This window comes from Drosophila navojoa, chromosome 3, assembly GCF_054131105.1.
Source record: "Drosophila navojoa isolate 15081-1374.11 chromosome 3, UAZ_NAV_1.0, whole genome shotgun sequence".
Lineage (NCBI taxonomy): Eukaryota > Metazoa > Arthropoda > Insecta > Diptera > Drosophilidae > Drosophila > Drosophila navojoa.
Genome location: NC_142891.1, coordinates 23,515,522 through 23,532,981, shown reverse-complemented (window position 1 = coordinate 23,532,981; position 17,460 = coordinate 23,515,522). Strand labels below are relative to the sequence as shown.

At 37.6% G+C, this 17,460-nt stretch overlaps 7 protein-coding genes and 1 pseudogene across 7 annotated transcripts; 4 read left to right on the top strand and 4 right to left on the bottom strand.

The window, feature by feature from the left end:
* Positions 1-33: 33 nt before the first annotated feature.
* LOC149091893 (histone H2B) lies at positions 34-489 on the bottom strand. Its single transcript, XM_089257858.1, has one exon. The coding sequence runs from the start codon at positions 454-456 to the stop codon at positions 85-87; it is 372 nt and encodes a 123-aa protein (XP_089113984.1). The 5' UTR covers positions 457-489; the 3' UTR covers positions 34-84.
* Positions 490-694: 205 nt separating this feature from the next.
* LOC149091892 (histone H2A) lies at positions 695-1,171 on the top strand. The gene has a single exon (XM_089258290.1). It carries the CDS (start codon positions 731-733, stop codon positions 1,103-1,105), a length of 375 nt encoding a protein of 124 aa, XP_089114416.1. The 5' UTR covers positions 695-730; the 3' UTR covers positions 1,106-1,171.
* Positions 1,172-1,653: 482 nt separating this feature from the next.
* Positions 1,654-2,080, bottom strand: LOC149091891 (histone H4). The gene has a single exon (XM_089258377.1). It carries the CDS (start codon positions 2,032-2,034, stop codon positions 1,723-1,725), a length of 312 nt encoding a protein of 103 aa, XP_089114503.1. The 5' UTR covers positions 2,035-2,080; the 3' UTR covers positions 1,654-1,722.
* Positions 2,081-12,483: 10,403 nt separating this feature from the next.
* LOC149091890 (histone H4) lies at positions 12,484-12,911 on the bottom strand. The gene has a single exon (XM_089257569.1). It carries the CDS (start codon positions 12,839-12,841, stop codon positions 12,530-12,532), a length of 312 nt encoding a protein of 103 aa, XP_089113695.1. The 5' UTR covers positions 12,842-12,911; the 3' UTR covers positions 12,484-12,529.
* A 265-nt stretch (positions 12,912-13,176) lies between these two features.
* On the top strand, positions 13,177-13,658 carry LOC149091889 (histone H3). The gene has a single exon (XM_089257791.1). It carries the CDS (start codon positions 13,182-13,184, stop codon positions 13,590-13,592), a length of 411 nt encoding a protein of 136 aa, XP_089113917.1. The 5' UTR covers positions 13,177-13,181; the 3' UTR covers positions 13,593-13,658.
* A 1,184-nt stretch (positions 13,659-14,842) lies between these two features.
* On the top strand, positions 14,843-15,767 carry LOC149091888 (histone H1 pseudogene; annotated as a pseudogene).
* A 390-nt stretch (positions 15,768-16,157) lies between these two features.
* LOC149091887 (histone H2B) lies at positions 16,158-16,614 on the bottom strand. The gene has a single exon (XM_089258452.1). The coding sequence runs from the start codon at positions 16,578-16,580 to the stop codon at positions 16,209-16,211; it is 372 nt and encodes a 123-aa protein (XP_089114578.1). The 5' UTR covers positions 16,581-16,614; the 3' UTR covers positions 16,158-16,208.
* A 193-nt stretch (positions 16,615-16,807) lies between these two features.
* Positions 16,808-17,272, top strand: LOC149091886 (histone H2A). Its single transcript, XM_089258271.1, has one exon. The coding sequence runs from the start codon at positions 16,832-16,834 to the stop codon at positions 17,204-17,206; it is 375 nt and encodes a 124-aa protein (XP_089114397.1). The 5' UTR covers positions 16,808-16,831; the 3' UTR covers positions 17,207-17,272.
* Positions 17,273-17,460: the final 188 nt, after the last annotated feature.

Sequence of the window (17,460 nt, the reverse complement as noted above, 5' to 3'; positions counted from 1 at the left end):
TATTTAAAATTCTTTGAAAAGAGATTTGTGGCCCTGAAAAGGGCCTTTTGCTTTTGGATGTTTCTGCATACATCAAGCTAAGATTTACTTGGAGCTAGTGTACTTGGTTACTGCTTTGGTGCCTTCACTGACAGCGTGCTTGGCCAACTCTCCGGGCAACAGAAGACGTACTGCAGTTTGGATTTCCCGACTGGTAATCGTTGAACGTTTGTTGTAGTGTGCCAAACGAGAGGCCTCCGCAGCAATACGCTCAAAAATGTCGTTCACAAAGCTGTTCATGATGCTCATTGCTTTCGACGAGATTCCAGTATCAGGATGGACCTGCTTAAGCACTTTGTAAATGTAGATGGCATAACTTTCCTTCCTCTTGCGCTTCTTCTTCTTATCATTCTTGGTAATATTCTTCTGGGCCTTACCAGCCTTTTTGGCTGCCTTTCCACTTGTCTTAGGCGGCATTATTAAAACTTTATTGTATTCACTGAAGTTCACTGTTACTCACTTTCCAGATTTCTGACAGAAGTGACAGTTCGGTTAAAATTTGTAGGATTTTTCGAACCACGTTTTCATGTTTGCGCACAGCAGAACTCACCCCATTTAGCTGAAAAAGTAGGCAGGTAGAAAAGTATAAGTTGAAATGTCAACTTAAATGTCGAAACAATGGTTTCGAGTTTTGAGCATTCGATTCGATTCTTGTTTGAGTGTAAAAGTGTAAAAAGATAAAATAAATATAATGTCTGGTCGTGGTAAAGGTGGAAAAGTGAAGGGAAAGGCAAAGTCGCGTTCAAACCGTGCTGGCCTACAGTTTCCCGTTGGTCGTATTCATCGGCTTCTTCGCAAGGGCAACTATGCCGAGCGTGTTGGTGCCGGTGCTCCAGTTTACTTGGCGGCCGTTATGGAATATTTGGCCGCTGAAGTTTTGGAGTTGGCTGGTAATGCAGCGCGCGACAACAAGAAGACCAGAATTATCCCTCGCCATCTGCAATTGGCCATCCGCAACGATGAGGAGTTGAATAAACTTCTTTCGGGCGTCACTATTGCCCAGGGCGGTGTGTTGCCTAACATCCAAGCGGTTCTGTTGCCTAAGAAGACCGAAAAGAAGGCTTAAACTACGAATTATTGCACATCAAAACCAAAACCAAACGTCCTTTTCAGGACGACCAAAAATACAAAAGAGATGAGATTTTTCATGTTTTAATGTAAATAAATATAAAAACATAAGTAAACTCAAATATAAATTCAAAATATGCAGGCATCGTGACGGTACAAAAGTACAGTCTTTTCTTCATTTATAGTGATTCATGTTTTACAGGCAGAAATATGTCGAAAAGTTTAAATACTGCTGGTCTGTAAATTACAAATTTTGTGTATTCTTTGAATGCATAAAATATTTGTTTTTGTGCTAATACATCTTGGTTGGATTTTGTATCCAGACATCATTGTTCGTCTGTTTTAATATATTTCGCAGTTACACTATTTTCAGTAGCAAGTTCATTAACGAGAATCGAATAGTCATTGAATTTCATATTTTGTATACAGACATTGTTCGTCTGCTCTAATATATTTCGCAGTTACACTATTTTCAGTAGCAAGTTCATTACCGAAAATCGAATAGTTATTGAATTTCATATTTTATAGCTCTTTTAAGGAAATATATTGGTGGTCCTGAAAAGGACCGATTGTTGTGAAAATAAGTTGCTTGTTGTACGTTTTGTACGCCTTTTCCTAACCGCCAAAGCCGTACAGTGTACGACCTTGCCTCTTCAATGCATAGACAACATCCATGGCTGTGACTGTCTTCCTCTTGGCATGTTCAGTGTATGTGACAGCATCGCGAATAACATTTTCCAAAAAGACCTTAAGAACGCCACGGGTTTCTTCATAGATTAGTCCAGAGATTCGCTTCACGCCACCACGACGAGCTAAACGACGGATAGCTGGCTTCGTGATACCCTGGATATTATCACGCAACACTTTGCGATGACGCTTTGCACCTCCTTTACCCAAACCTTTGCCACCTTTACCACGACCAGTCATTTTTCACTTTTTTCTATATATTTATATTACAGCACTTCACGAATGTCAGCAATAGACTGATGTGTGTAACGGTTTTTTATACCCTGAACCCATTGAAAATGGGAAATCAGGGTATAATGGTTTTGTTAAAAGTATGTAACAGGCAGAAGGAGGCGTGGCAGACCCCACAAAGTATATATATTCTTGATCAGGACGACAAGCTGAGTCGATTTGGCCCTGTCCGTCTGTCTGTCCGTCCGTCCGTCCGTCCGTCCGTCCGTCCGTCCGTATGTATGAACGCGTCGATTTCAGAAGATATAAGAGCTAGAGACTTCAACTTTTTTTTTAAAATGTCCGTATATATCACGCGCAGATCGAGTTTATCACTAAAAAACGATAACTCATTCCGATATTTTTTTATCGATAAAAAACCTTATCGAAGATCACTTAAATAATTATATCTCCTACATCTTTCAAGCTAGAGTCTCCAAATTTAAAATGTATATTAAGATGAATTTTATACAATTTCGGTTTTTGTTTAAATTTACCCCCCACACCTAAATCCACCCCCTCACCCTCATCTTTGTAAAAGTCGTATATCAAATACTAGAGACTTGGGCTTCGGTATACACATACATTTTAACATTATGATTACGTTCTGAAAGTTTCATTACGATCGTACGTCTAGAAATTAAATTATTCAACAAATAAGTTTTCATTATATTGCCAAACATGCAGCGCAACCCAAGCGCAATCGCCTGTATATGTGAGTGTGTGTATGCGTGTGTTTGTATGTATGCGTGTGTGTGTGTGTGTGCGTGTGTGTTTGCTAATTATTTTTGAAATATCAGTTGCTTGTAGGGTTCAGGGGATCTCGTAGTCGAGCAGTCTCGACTAGAGCTTTCTTACTTGTTTTTTTTTTACGGTTTTTACTGTCACAGTTTGTTCCTTTACATATTAGTACTTAGATATTAGTTTATTCTTGGTTGACAAATTCAAGCTAACTTATTTTAAAATTAATATATATTGCCTTACGCTTTAAGCTTTTCTAGGCTTGAGAACTTTTATCTTAGTTTTTTATTTAGATTTTACTTATTTTAAATTTTTGTTAACAGTTATATTTTTAACTTGTATTCTACATTTTCATAGGAAAATCTCAATATGAGACAAAAAACCTTGATCACATTTGTTTGTTTTTTCTTTTTGTTTTATATGTTAATGCTACTACTATGTTACTAATACTAATGTTACTATTACTATTATTGCAACTAATTCTACTTACTACTACTTAAGATTATTTAATAGTGTTGTTAGTGTTTATTTTTTTGTTCATCTGGGTTAGTTAGTATGTGACAGTATATACAGGTGCTTGAAGCGGAAGGATGGATGATAGAGTTGATGTGCAACAGTGTTTTGTATTATATTATTATACTCATTCACGAAGTGAATTAGTATATTGGTTTTGTGCAATGTCCGTCTTGCTGTCCGTCCGTCTGTCCGTCTGTCCGTATGAACGCAGTTCATTTCGCCGCTATTGAAGCTAGAGACTTGAAATTTGGAACACATACTCGTGTATAACTCCGATTTATAAAGTGTTAAAATTTTCCCGATCCGCCCACTAGGGGCGTGGCAAATCGGAAAATGCATTTTCCGATATACCAGAAATCATGTTAGTTGAAGAGCTAGAAAGTTGAAATTTGGTATGTAGATCCGCGTTGATCCCACAAGTCCAAAAAGCTATGGTGGATATATCTACGCCCATTGGGGGCGTGGCAAATCAGATAAAACTGTATCTCCTAAAGTTCCAAAGCTAGAACGTTGAAATTTCGCACGTGAGCTAATGCTATAATTCTATAATGACTGATTAAAAAATTATATGTCTACGCCTACTGGGGGCGTGGCAAATCGCAAATGAAGATATAGTGATTTTTCAAATTTGGCTAGATTTTAGGCACTATTGATGCCAGAGACTTGAAATTTGGTATATATACGCGAGTTGACCTCCCAAGTCTAACAAGTTATAGTGGATATATGTCCGCCCAAAGAGGGCGTGGCAAACCGCAAAACTTTATATCTCCTACAGTTTAAGAGCTAGAAGCTTCAAATTTGGATAGTTGAGTTACTAGTAACCTCCTCTATCGATGCCCCAAAAATAATTGTCACGCCTCTTTGGGGGCGTGGCATATCGAAAAATACCCTGTAATTTTCACATTTTTTGAGCGTAAGCATTCAAATTTTGTATTTACGTTACCGTTAGCTCTTTCTAAGAACTGACCAAAAATGAGGTGTCTACGGCCACTAGGGGCGTGGCAATCGGCATTTGTAGTATCAAATTGCGACATTTATATGCTTGAGCTATCTATGTATGTACATTTATATACAAATAGGCTTAATAGGCATTGATAACACGGAAGGAAACATTTTTATAAAATTTAAAAATAAAATTGAAATATTTAAAAAATATAAAAGAAGCTAAAATAACAAAATTTGCAATTTACAAAAAAGAGTTTTCCGCGAGATTTGAACTCGCACCCTAGCCATGTTTGTCAAAATAACAAAAACAAATTTAGCCGGCGCCTTTGCCGACAGCGCTACCGCCCACTGTCAACAATAGTAATTAAAATGAAATCCAAAAATGAGACTTTTGTTATGACGCATTATAGAAAAGAAGAGCCAGAGTAGAGGATGGTAAATTTGCATTACATACATACACACATACAAATGAGCGCGTGCATAAGAAAGGCTGGAATACTTGATGCTACATATGCGTGCAGACTTATGTACATACATATACATGCATATATATATGCGTGTAACTGTAACATAACTTGCGACGCCTTTACAGACTGGTAGCTAAAATACAATAAGCTAATAACAGAGCGTCATCTGACAAAACTACAACAACAGCTAGAAAATCCAGAAATCATCGCAATTCTTAGAATGCTAAAAAGCGCGCTTTTGTAATGCAAGCAAACGCTAAAGAATCTGCAATAGGTGTGACCGAAAGCTATAAACGAAAATTACCATACATTTGTACTCAAAAAGTGCACGATCAATATAATAATTATCGATTACTTGATAAAAATTACCAAAAGCTACAATATAATCAAAAAGCATAATTGTTTTGTACTAATTTTTTTTAAAGCCAAATTAAATTAAATTTACAAAGGAACTGTGAATGAGTATTCCGCAGTCGGTAGCGCCCGACTGCAACGTTCTTACTTGTTTTTATTTTTATGTTATGTTGTTATTGGTTTATGTTGTATACAAGTCCATCATTGGGATTAATGGACTGACTCTTTCGATGGTAGAATATTAAATTGCTTTGTGTATCGTATATGATACCCTTATTTTGAAGCTCATTTAAAAAATTTATGGTGAGATGATCTGTGGGGCATGTTAAGGGCATTATTATACTCATTCACGAAGTGAATTAGTATATTGGTTTTGTGCAATGTCCGTCTTGCTGTCCGTCCGTCCGTCCGTCTGTCCGTCTGTCCGTCTGTCCGTCTGTCCGTATGAACGCAGTTCATTTCGCCGCTATTGAAGCTAGAGACTTGAAATTTGGAACACATACTCGTGTATAGCTCCGATTTATAAAGTGTTAAAATTTTCCCGATCCGCCCACTAGGGGCGTGGCAAATCGGAAAATGCATTTTCCGATATACCAGAAATCATGTTAGTTGAAGAGCTAGAAAGTTGAAATTTGGTATGTAGATCCGCGTTGACCCCCCAAGTCCAAAAAGCTATGGTGGATATATCTACGCCCATTGGGGGCGTGGCAAATCAGATAAAACTGTATCTCCTAAAGTTCTAAAGCTAGAACGTTGAAATTTCGCACGTGAGCTAATGCTATAATTCTATAATGACTGATGGAAAAATTTTATGTCTACGCCTACTGTGGGCGTGGCAAATCGGACCTGAAGATATAGTAATTTTTCAAATTTGGCTATATTTTAGGCACTATTGATGCTAGAGACTTGTAATTTGGTATATATACGCGAGTTGACCACCCAAGTCCAACAAGCTATGGTGGATATATATCCGCCCAAAGGGGGCGTGGCAAACCGCAAAACTTTATATCTCCTACAGTTTAAGACCTAGAAGCTTCAAATTTGGATAGTTGAGTTACTGGTAACCTCCTCTATCGATGCCCCAAAAATAATTATCACGCCTCTTTGGGGGCATGGCATATCGAAAAATACCCTGTAATTTTCACATTTTTTGAGCGTAAGCATTCAAATTTCGCATTTACGTTACCGTTAGCTCTTTCTAAGAACTGGCCAAAAATGATGTGTCTACGGCCACTAGGGGCGTGGCAATCGGCATTTGTAGTATCAAATTACGACATTTATATGCCTGAGCTATCTATGTATGTACATGTATATACAAATAGGCTTAATAGGCATTGATAACACGGAAGGAAACATTTTTATAAAATTTAAAAATAAAATTTAAATATTTAAAAAATATAAAAGAAGCTAAAATAACAAAATTTTCAATTTACAAAAAAGAGTTTTCCGCGGGATTTGAACTCGCACCCAAGCCATGTTTGTCAAAATAACAAAAACATATTTAGCCGGCGCCTTTGCCGACAGCGCTACCGCCTACTGTCAACAATAGTAATTAAAATGAAATCCAAAAATAAGATTCTTGTTATGAGAGTAGCGGATGGTAAATTCAAAAACAAAGCAAAAACAAATCAGTCTCATTTCAACGCTAGAGTATGCATTTATGTGTACATACATACACACATACAAATGAGCGCGTGCATAAGAAAGGCTGGAATGCTTGATGCTACATATGCGTGCAGACTTATGTATGTACATACATATACATGCATATATGCGTACATACATATATGAGGGCTTTTTAAGAAGAATAAAATATCTATTTTATAAAAAACGAAATATGTATGAAAAAAAAAGAAACTCAACCCTGATGAAGACTTGAACCTCCGCCACTCTAACATAACTTGCGACGCCTTTAGCGCCCACGCTATTGCTTTGCTTTGCAAACTGGTAGCTAAAATACAATAAGGTAATAACAGAGCGTCATCTGACAAAACTACAACAACAGCTAGAAAATCCAGAAATCATCGCAATTCTTAGAATGCTAAAGAGCGCGCTTTTGTAATGTAAGCAAACGCTAAAGAATCTGCAATAGGTGTGACCGAAAGCTATTAACGAAAATTACCATACATTTGTACTCAAAAAGTGCACGATCAATATAATAATTATCGATTACTCGATAAAAATTACCAAAAGCTACAATATAATCAAAAAGCATAATTGTTTTGTACTAATTTTTTTTTAAAGCCAAATTAAATTAAATTTACAAAGGGACTGTGAATGAGTATTCCGCAATCGGTAGCGCCCGACTGCAACGTTCTTACTTGTTTTTTGTTGTATGCTATCTAGAACTAGTTGATTGGTGCTATTTTGGTTTCTTTCGATAAACCTTTCAAGTATTTTAAAGTTTAGTGTATCTACTCTTTTAACTTTAAGTGTTTTATAAAGCTTTGAGTTAGATATATGGGTATGCGGGAACTGGTCCCTAGGGCTTTACGTAATAGCCTTCTTTCGAAGAGGCGTATTCTTTCCATTTGGTTGGATTTTAAATTAAACCATCCTATGTGACCATGTGTTAGGATTGGTTGAATTAGTTTTTTATATGCCAGTGAGCGCACCTTTGTTGTTTGTATAACTTGAGGATGCTCGAAAATATGGGCGATGTAGTGCTGTTGCACTTTAGCCCGGTGGAGCGTGTGCTCAATGTGTCTTTTAAACTCTAGTTTGCTGTCGTAGATGACGCCTAGATATTTAATTTCATTATCTATATTAATTGCTGAGGTGCCATTTATATAGATTTTGGGTTTAAATTTTCTGGCATTTTTATATACATTTTTGGCTTTTGAGCCTCTGAATATACAGCCTACGCTTTTATTGACGTTCAGTTTGAGTCGCCAAGTATAAAACTATATACAGAGCTTATCAAGATGTCTATTCAGGTCTGTTTCTGCCCTTGCAATCCAGGCATTTGACGACAGTAGCAAGATATCGTCTGCGTAATCTAATGGTTGGATGCGTGTTGTTGAGTTCGTCCGCTGAACGAACTCTGGAAGGTCAGCCAGGTAAATGTTATATAATATTGGGGCTAGTAGGGAACCTTGTGGGACCCCGGCAGTTATATCACGGATGAGTGATGTCTCGGAGCTGTTTGAGCAGGCTACATAAAATGTGCGGGAACTTAAGTAGCTATGTATGATACGTGTAGTATTTATGTTAAAATTATATTTATAGCTCATTTTGTAGATAAGTCCGTTTGTCCAGACTGTATCAAAGGCTTTTTCAAAATCAAGTGCGCATGCGATGGTGGCACATTTTTTTGAGAGATTATTATATATGAATGAGTTTGCGACTGCCAGTGAGTTGTTTATAGAGAGGCTGTCTCTGAATCCAAACTGGTAGGGCTTGAATATCTCATTCATTTCTGTGTGTTTTTTAATCTGTATCATTAGCATTTTTTCAAATAAGAGGCTAATGGCTGAGAGTATTGATATAGGTATATACCCTTTGGCTTTGGTGGTTTTGTTTTGGTTTAGGGATCGGCATTACTCTGCTGCGTTTCCAAGCAGTAGGAAAGTAGCCGATATTGTAGCAGTGGTTGAACAGTATTGCAATATGTTTAATTACTAACATATTGCAGTGTTTAAGTAGAAAATTACTGCTACCATCAGGACCTACGGTTTTTTTTGCTATTTTTCTGTTTTACCCATTCAAGAAGTTGCTTGGCATTTGTAAAGCCAAGTTCTTCAGAGCCTTCCCAGTAACCTTCTGCACTGCGTGTGTGATCGAATGTTACGATATGGTTCGCACTCAGGGGTGATTCGATTAGGTTTGTGGCTTCCCTGTTCACGTATTCGGAATGCTGTCTGAGGAGGGGGCTATTGCTTGACATGTTGTCATTTTGTTTGTGAATTTGCTCAAACGACCATGCAAGTGCATTTAATTTATTGAAGTTGGTTTTCAGAATGGGGGGAACAACAATATCTATTTTGCTTTGCTCATCCGTTGTTAAGTGGATGTCTTTATTTAGGGATTCTTTTTATTTTTCTTGTGGGCTTATACCTTTCAGTGTTTTCAAGCTAATGTTGCGGGGGTTGATATGCCTAAGTTTACATTCTATGTGCCTTAGGTTGCTGTCGTGTATATGATTATTGATTTGCGTAGTAAGCCTTTTTATTTCTCTACGTAATTGGTATCTTCGAATGACTTTTTTGCTTTTTATAAGGTTAAGACATTCTGCAGTAAGTTCAATTCTATTGTTGGGTTTGGTGGGGGATATTGTTATTTTTGGGATGGCATTTGGTGAGTCTAGCTGCACCTAGTGCTGCATTTAGGTTATTTATACTGTTATCTATTTCAGAGTGATTTAGATTGGTTTGTGCTGGAATTGGGTTTAGATTTTGAAGTAGAATTCTATTCCAGATTAGCGTGTTGATTTTATTGAAGTTTTGCACAATTACGGGTTCATTGTTTATCAAGCAGTGCCGGACTAGCTGAATGTTTAGTTTAACCCCGAAATGGTCTGAGGGGAAGTCGTCTATTATATGGCATATGTTATAGGATTCTATTTGTAGGTCTGTAGAGCATATGAAAAAGTCTATCGAAGATTTGCTATTGCTATGTACTCTGCTAGGTTTATTTGATGGGTGGAGTATTAGGTCGGGTTGCCTTTCGAGCCATTTTAGGAGTTTGGACCCGTGAGTGTTTAGGTGGGTCGGGTTGAAGTATGGTTCGTTCCAGCTTGGGTGCTTGGCATTTAAGTCGCAACCAATTACTATCTTCCCACTCGCTAAACTTATTGTCTCTTTTATTTTGTTGAGATCAGTGATAAGAAGCGGGTGGTGTGGACGTTTATATAGGGATACTGCAATTAAGTGCTGTGTGCCTCTGTTTGTGCTTCTATAGGGTATTTTTATAGCTATAGCCTCAATGTATTTTAATTGAGGAAACGAGATGGTCTCGAATTTCATGCCATTTTTTGTGCAAATGGCGACTGCTGAGCCACAGTTCTCGGAATTGGGCTTGTTCTGAGTGCGTTGCACGTTCATTTCAACGAATTGTTAGTTATTGAGATTTGTATAGTGCTTTTTGCTGAGACGGTGCTCTGCAATAAGCATTATGTCTGGCCTATGTTTGTTTAAAAAGGTGTTCAATTCGTGTCTCTTGTGTAGAGACACAATAGAATTGACATTTTGAAAAATGATTTTTATGTTAACCATTATTGAGCTATTTGGATAAGGAACTCTAAATTTAACGCTTGCTTAATCTTCCTAGCTTCCATATCATTTTGTGTTTGGCCTAGGGGGTACTTTTTAATTATTGTTTTAATTATTGTATGCACTCAAAGATGTCCTTGCCGAAGATTTCGGAAGAGTCTTTATTTAATCCTTCGAGAGTGAAGGTTGAGGGTTTGGGGTTAAGCTTTTTTGTCAGATGTTCTCTAAGTTTTGGGTTGGTTACAGTAATATTTTTTGGGAGTGGGTTTATTTTAGTTTGGGTATGTGAGGCTTTAAAAAGCGACGCAAATTGAACACCTTCCCTTATGTTACTTGTGGGCTTGGTCACATTTACAATGACTTTGGGAGTTTGCTTATTTTTCTTTCGTTCTAAGAATGAAAGTCGGACTGGGCAGATTTTTGCGTTTGCCGTGTGCTGGCCTTTACAGTTCACACACTCGACTTGGCTTTTTACATCATCTTTGATGATGTTACAGTCTCCCGGGTTATGGGTTTTTGTGCATTTTATGCAGCGGAAGGGCATTTTGCAGTTGCTAGCAACGTGTCCGAATCTTTGACAGTTGTGGCACTGGTGTGTTTTATTTTTTATTTTTAGGGGCTCGATTATAACTTTACAGTTTAATAGGGTCTTTATGTGGAAGATGGTTTTTAAGTTTGGGGTTTTGGTAAGCTGGACCAGCCAGAAACTTTGTTTGAAAGGTTTTATAGCAATTATATGAAGATCTGGGACTGCTTCTTCTAGGGCAGACTTAACCTCCGCTTCTGTGAAGCTCTCATGGGGTAATTTTTTTATTAAAACGTTATATGGCTTCAGGTCATTAGGAGTGTAGGAAAAGAAGTTCTTTTTGTTTGCTACTAGTAGCGTTTTAACGTTCGCAAAGTCCTCAAGATTGTATACGTTTATGTGCGTTATGTTTTTATTTATTATATTTAGTTTATAATTTTCTTTTTTTTATGTGCTGTTGCAACATACCCGTCAGTTCCTTGGCTGGTGTGTTGTATATTGTTATCGCAGGAAGTTTTTTGTTTTTCTTGTGTGTGTCGTCATTATCAACCTCCATGGTGTCTGTTGTTTTAAGTGGTCCCGCTTGTTTTTGCTTCCTGGCCTTTTTTGGGGGTTTTCCCATTTTTGCGTCCAGCGCTGGGAAGTCTTTGTCCTCGTTTGTGTTTATCTCATGCAGGTTGTTTGTCTCAATGTTGTCTTCGTTTTTGTCTTCCTCTTGCTCTGCTAACGGAGCAAATCTATTCCCACTCAGCGTCTGTATGGCGGCTGTGGAGTGAAGCGGGTTTGTTTGTTTTTGCGTATCTGTTGTTGTTTTTTGTTTTTTTGGAATCTGGACGGGAGTTGCTCCTGCTATTTTCTCCCTTAGGTAGGCGAGCTCTTCCATTATTTTGCTAAAATCCTCTTTGTTTATCCACATCATCTTTGAGGTTGATGCCAGGGCTTCGTATTCGTCGTCTGTATACTCATCGAAGCTTAGAGGTGACTCGGATGAGCAGCGGCTGTGTTTCCTATGATTCTCCATTTTTTGTTTTCAGTGTGTTGTATTTTTAGGTTCCGTTTTTTGTTTTTTGGCAAGGCACTTGTTGAACATTGCGTTCGACTCGTAGCAACGGCCTATTTATTTTTGCGCACTTGTTGCTAATTTTAACTTTTTATTTTTTATGTGTCCATGTCACAAGTACACAAATTAGCAACTGATTTTGCACTACACTTTCAGTCCTTTACACTGGCACTGACTTGATAGATACACTGCACATTTATTTTCAAACAATTGACTTCCGAGCGGTCTGCTTTGTACGAGCCATTTTCACAATTGTATCTTTCACTGTTACACTTTCAAGCTGAATCAGAATCAGGCAGAAATGTGTCGAAAAGTTGAAAAATTGCTGGTCTGTAAATTACAAACTGCAATTAATCAAAGCCCTTTTCAGGACTACTATTACATACTTCGAAGAGAAACAAATTCTTTCATAAACGTACAGAAATGTGTCATGTCATTGAACTTCATATTTTGTATACAGACATTGTTTGTCTGCTCTAATATATTTCGCAGTTACACTATTTTCAGTAGCAAGTTCATTAACGAAAATCGAATAGTTATTGAATTTCATATTTTATAGCTCTTTTAAGGAAATATATTGGTGGTCCTGAAAAGGACCGATTATTGTGAAAATAAGTTGCTTGTTGTACGTTTTGTACGTCTTTTCCTAACCGCCAAAGCCGTACAGTGTACGACCTTGCCTCTTCAATGCATAGACAACATCCATGGCTGTGACTGTCTTCCTCTTGGCATGTTCAGTGTATGTGACAGCATCGCGAATAACATTTTCCAAGAAGACCTTAAGAACGCCACGGGTTTCTTCATAGATTAGTCCAGAGATTCGCTTCACGCCACCACGACGAGCTAAACGACGGATAGCTGGCTTCGTGATACCCTGGATATTATCACGCAACACTTTGCGATGACGCTTTGCACCTCCTTTACCCAAACCTTTGCCACCTTTACCACGACCAGTCATTTTTCACTTTTTTCTATATATTTATATTAGAGCACTTCACGAATGTCAGCAATAGACTGATGTGTGTAACGCAGAACCACTCCTATTTATACCGAGATATGTGAAAACTTGAGAGAGCACATAAATCCTTGCATCTCGCTCACACACTACCCGTGCAACATCTACAACAGTACAGTAGAGCAGAGCAGAGCATAGCATAGCAAGAGCGCGAGTACGAATATATCGATCTCTTTCTAACGCACCACCAGTTTTCTATATAAGCACGGTAACTGGGCTTCGCCGATCATTCATTTTGGAAGTGTGACAGTGAAAGATACAATTGTGAACCGAAGGAAGGAAAATGGCTCGTACTAAGCAGACCGCTCGCAAATCAACTGGAGGCAAGGCTCCTCGTAAGCAGTTGGCTACTAAGGCAGCACGTAAAAGTGCACCAGCTACTGGTGGTGTGAAAAAACCTCATCGCTATCGCCCTGGTACAGTTGCCCTGCGTGAAATTCGTCGTTACCAGAAGAGCACAGAATTGCTTATTCGCAAGTTGCCGTTCCAGCGTTTGGTCCGTGAAATTGCTCAGGACTTCAAGACTGACCTTCGTTTCCAGAGCTCAGCTGTAATGGCTTTACAGGAAGCTAGCGAAGCCTACTTGGTTGGCCTATTCGAAGATACAAATTTGTGCGCCATTCATGCCAAACGCGTCACGATCATGCCCAAGGACATTCAGCTGGCCAGACGTATCCGTGGCGAGCGCGCTTAAATTGCTTCGCTATTCTGTCTTGTATTTATTGCAAGCAAACATCCAACAAATCGGTCCTTTTCAGGACCACAATATTTCTAACAAGGAGATTCCTATTTTCGTTCAAACTTTTTTCAAGTTTCATTTGATCTCAAACTATAAATTGTAGGTCTCTTATAATACAATTTATACATATTAAAGACAAATCTAGAAAATTACTAAAAAATACTATACATCTAAAGAAAGTATTTTATTTATTATTATTGTTTTGTCTTTAAATAGCACAATATAGCTTTTTGATTTTTTAAAATTGCATTTTTATTATAAAACGCTTAGTGTATATAATATATATGTACAGTGGTTAGCCAATTGCTTTTCAATTCAGATAAACTTATTTCTGATTGAATACAAGTAAGAATTGATCTACATATATATTTTCTTTTTTGTGTCTTGTGTCTTAACGCTGATGTATTTATTTGCGCTAAATAAATGTATCTGAAATGTTATTTTGAATATGATGGTATGAAATGATTATATGTTTGAAGTTAGTAAATTCTAATTTTGTAATTTATATTTATTAATATATTATTAATGTTAAAAGGAAGATTTTATTTTTCTGAACGATTTATGCTTTGCTTTGGTTTAAAACGGCTATTGGTTTAGTTGAAATGATATTTAATATATAAATCTATAGAGTATGCTTATATTAATAGTTACATTTAATTAACAAATGAATGAATTATTATCTTTGAAATTGATATATAAACATTTTTATTATTAGATATTATTATTCCGAAAGATTTTTGTATTGCGTTGGATCAAAAGCATGACAGTTTTTAACGGCAAATGGTTTAGTTGAAATCAAATTTAATGTATAAATCCATAGGGTATGCTTATATTAATAGTTGCATTTAATTAAAAAATTAATAAATTAATATCTTTTGAATTTTTATATTCACATTTTTATTATTATCTAATTAAAAACATGGTTTTTCCAAGATAACTTATTTTGCATTCATACAAAGTTCAACTTTGAGGGGCAATTAAAAATCATGAAATAATAAAAATGTAAGTAAAAACTAACTTTATGAATTTTTCAAACATTTAAGAATAAAATTAAAAACGTATTTAGTGCGGATATCAAATTTAAACTGTTCAGAAAGACAAGTCAATAAAATGGTCATTGTAAACTCTTGCGTATCGTATATTCAATGGCACAAACATTCTCGTTCAGCCTTCCTCCTCGATTCTCATCCAAACGGGTGACCAAATTTCATGGTATTTTCGAATGAAACAAAAAGTAACACGTTTCGTTTTGTTTATTATAAAGTGAAAAGTAAAGAAGTGAATAATACAAGATGTCTGATTCCGCAGTTGCTGTATCCGCGTCCCCTGTGACTCCACAAACAGTCCCAGCTGAGAAGAAGGTGGCCACTAAAAAGCCTGCATCTGCATCCGCATCCGCATCTAAGGCAAAGAAAACAGCGGCCCCTCCAACACACCCACCAACTCAGCAGATGGTGGATGCATCGATAAAAAATCTGAAGGAACGTGGAGGCTCATCCCTCTTGGCTATTAAAAAATATATCAGTGCCACTTACAAGTGCGATGCCCAGAAACTAGCTCCATTCATTAAGAAGTACCTGAAGAATTCAGTTGCGAGTGGAAAGTTGATCCAAACAAAAGGGAAGGGTGCATCTGGTTCATTTAAGCTGTCTGCATCGTCCAAAAAGGAGCCCAAGCCAAAGGCATCCTCCATAGAGAAGAAAACTAAGAAGGTAACTGCATCGGCAGCAGCCAAAAAGAAGAGTATATCTGCCACCAAAAAAGTAAAGGGTGCTGCTGATAAGAAGTTGTCGAAGGCTGTGGTGACCAAAAAGAGTACCGACAAAAAGAAAGCGGACAAAGCGAAGGCAAAAGATGCAAAGAAAGTAGGAACCATTAAAGCAAAGCCCACAACAGCAAAGGCGGCAAAGTCAAGCGCAGCAAAGCCAAAGACTCCGAAACCTAAAACTACAAGTGCTAAGCCTAAAAAGGTTGTTTCGGCAGCATCACCGAAAAAAGTAGCTGCAAAGAAGCCAAAGGCAAAAGCTGCTGCGTCCGCAACAAAGAAGTAATTTCACTTCGAAATTACTCGCCAGGGTATAAACGAATTTCAAAACTATGAAATTTGCAATTAATCAAAGTCCTTTTCAGGACTACTATTACATATTTCCAAGAGAAAAAAATACTTTCATAAACGTAACTAGGTCAATATAAAACAAAACCATTATACCCTGATTTCCCAGTTTCAATGGGTTCAGGGTATAATAAAAGAAGGAAGGAATAGACAACAAAAATGACTAGATTATATTCGATGTTCGTTCTTCTCTTTACGATAAAAACACAAGCAGATTTTGTGAGATAAATTTGATAGTTGTTTGTCCTGGTTAGATCAGAAGATTTCTGAAGAATATTGTTCTTTACGAAAAAAAAAAAAACACTGTTTTGAGATAGATGTGATAGTTGTTCGTTCGTTCTTGTTGGGCTTCTGTACATTTTATCACATTGAAATATTTAAAATTCTTTGAAAAGAGATTTGTGGCCCTGAAAAGGGCCTTTTGCTTTTGGATGTTTCTGCATACATCAAGCTAAGATTTACTTGGAGCTAGTGTACTTGGTTACTGCTTTGGTGCCTTCACTGACAGCGTGCTTGGCCAACTCTCCGGGCAACAGAAGACGGACTGCAGTTTGGATTTCCCGACTGGTAATCGTTGAACGTTTGTTGTAGTGTGCCAAACGAGAGGCCTCAGCAGCAATACGCTCAAAAATGTCGTTCACAAAGCTGTTCATGATGCTCATTGCTTTCGACGAGATTCCAGTATCAGGATGGACCTGCTTAAGCACTTTGTAAATGTAGATGGCATAACTTTCCTTCCTCTTGCGCTTCTTCTTCTTATCATTCTTGGTAATATTCTTTTGGGCCTTGCCGGCCTTTTTGGCTGCCTTTCCACTTGTCTTAGGCGGCATTATTAAAACTTTATTGTATTCACTGAAGTTCACTGTTACTCACTTTCCAGATTTCTGACATAACTGACAGTTCGGTTAAAATTTGTAGGATTTTTCGAACAACGTTTTCATGTTTGCGCACAGCAGAACTCACCCCATTTAGCTGAAAAAGTAGGCAGGTAGAAAAGTATAAGTAGACATTGTTTCGAGTTTTGGGCATTCGATTCGATTCTTGTTTGAGTGTAAAAGTGTAAAAAGATAGAATAAATATAATGTCTGGTCGCGGTAAAGGTGGAAAAGTGAAGGGAAAGGCAAAGTCGCGTTCAAACCGTGCTGGCCTACAGTTTCCCGTTGGTCGTATTCATCGGCTTCTTCGCAAGGGCAACTATGCCGAGCGTGTTGGTGCCGGTGCTCCAGTTTACTTGGCGGCCGTTATGGAATATTTGGCCGCTGAAGTTTTGGAGTTGGCTGGTAATGCAGCGCGCGACAACAAGAAGACCAGAATTATCCCTCGCCATCTGCAATTGGCCATCCGCAACGATGAGGAGTTGAATAAACTTCTTTCGGGCGTCACTATTGCCCAGGGCGGTGTGTTGCCTAACATCCAAGCGGTTCTGTTGCCTAAGAAGACCGAAAAGAAGGCTTAAACTACGAATTATTGCACATCAAAACCAAAACCAAACGTCCTTTTCAGGACGACCAAAAATACAAAAGAGATGAGATTTTTCATGTTTTAGTGTAAATAAATATAAAAACATAAGTAAACTCAAATATAGATTCAAAATATGCAGGCATCGTGACGCGGTACAAAAGTACAGTCCTTTCTTCATTTATAGTGATTCATGTTTTACAGGCAGAAATATGTCGAAAAGTTTAAATACTGCTGGTCTGTAAATTACAA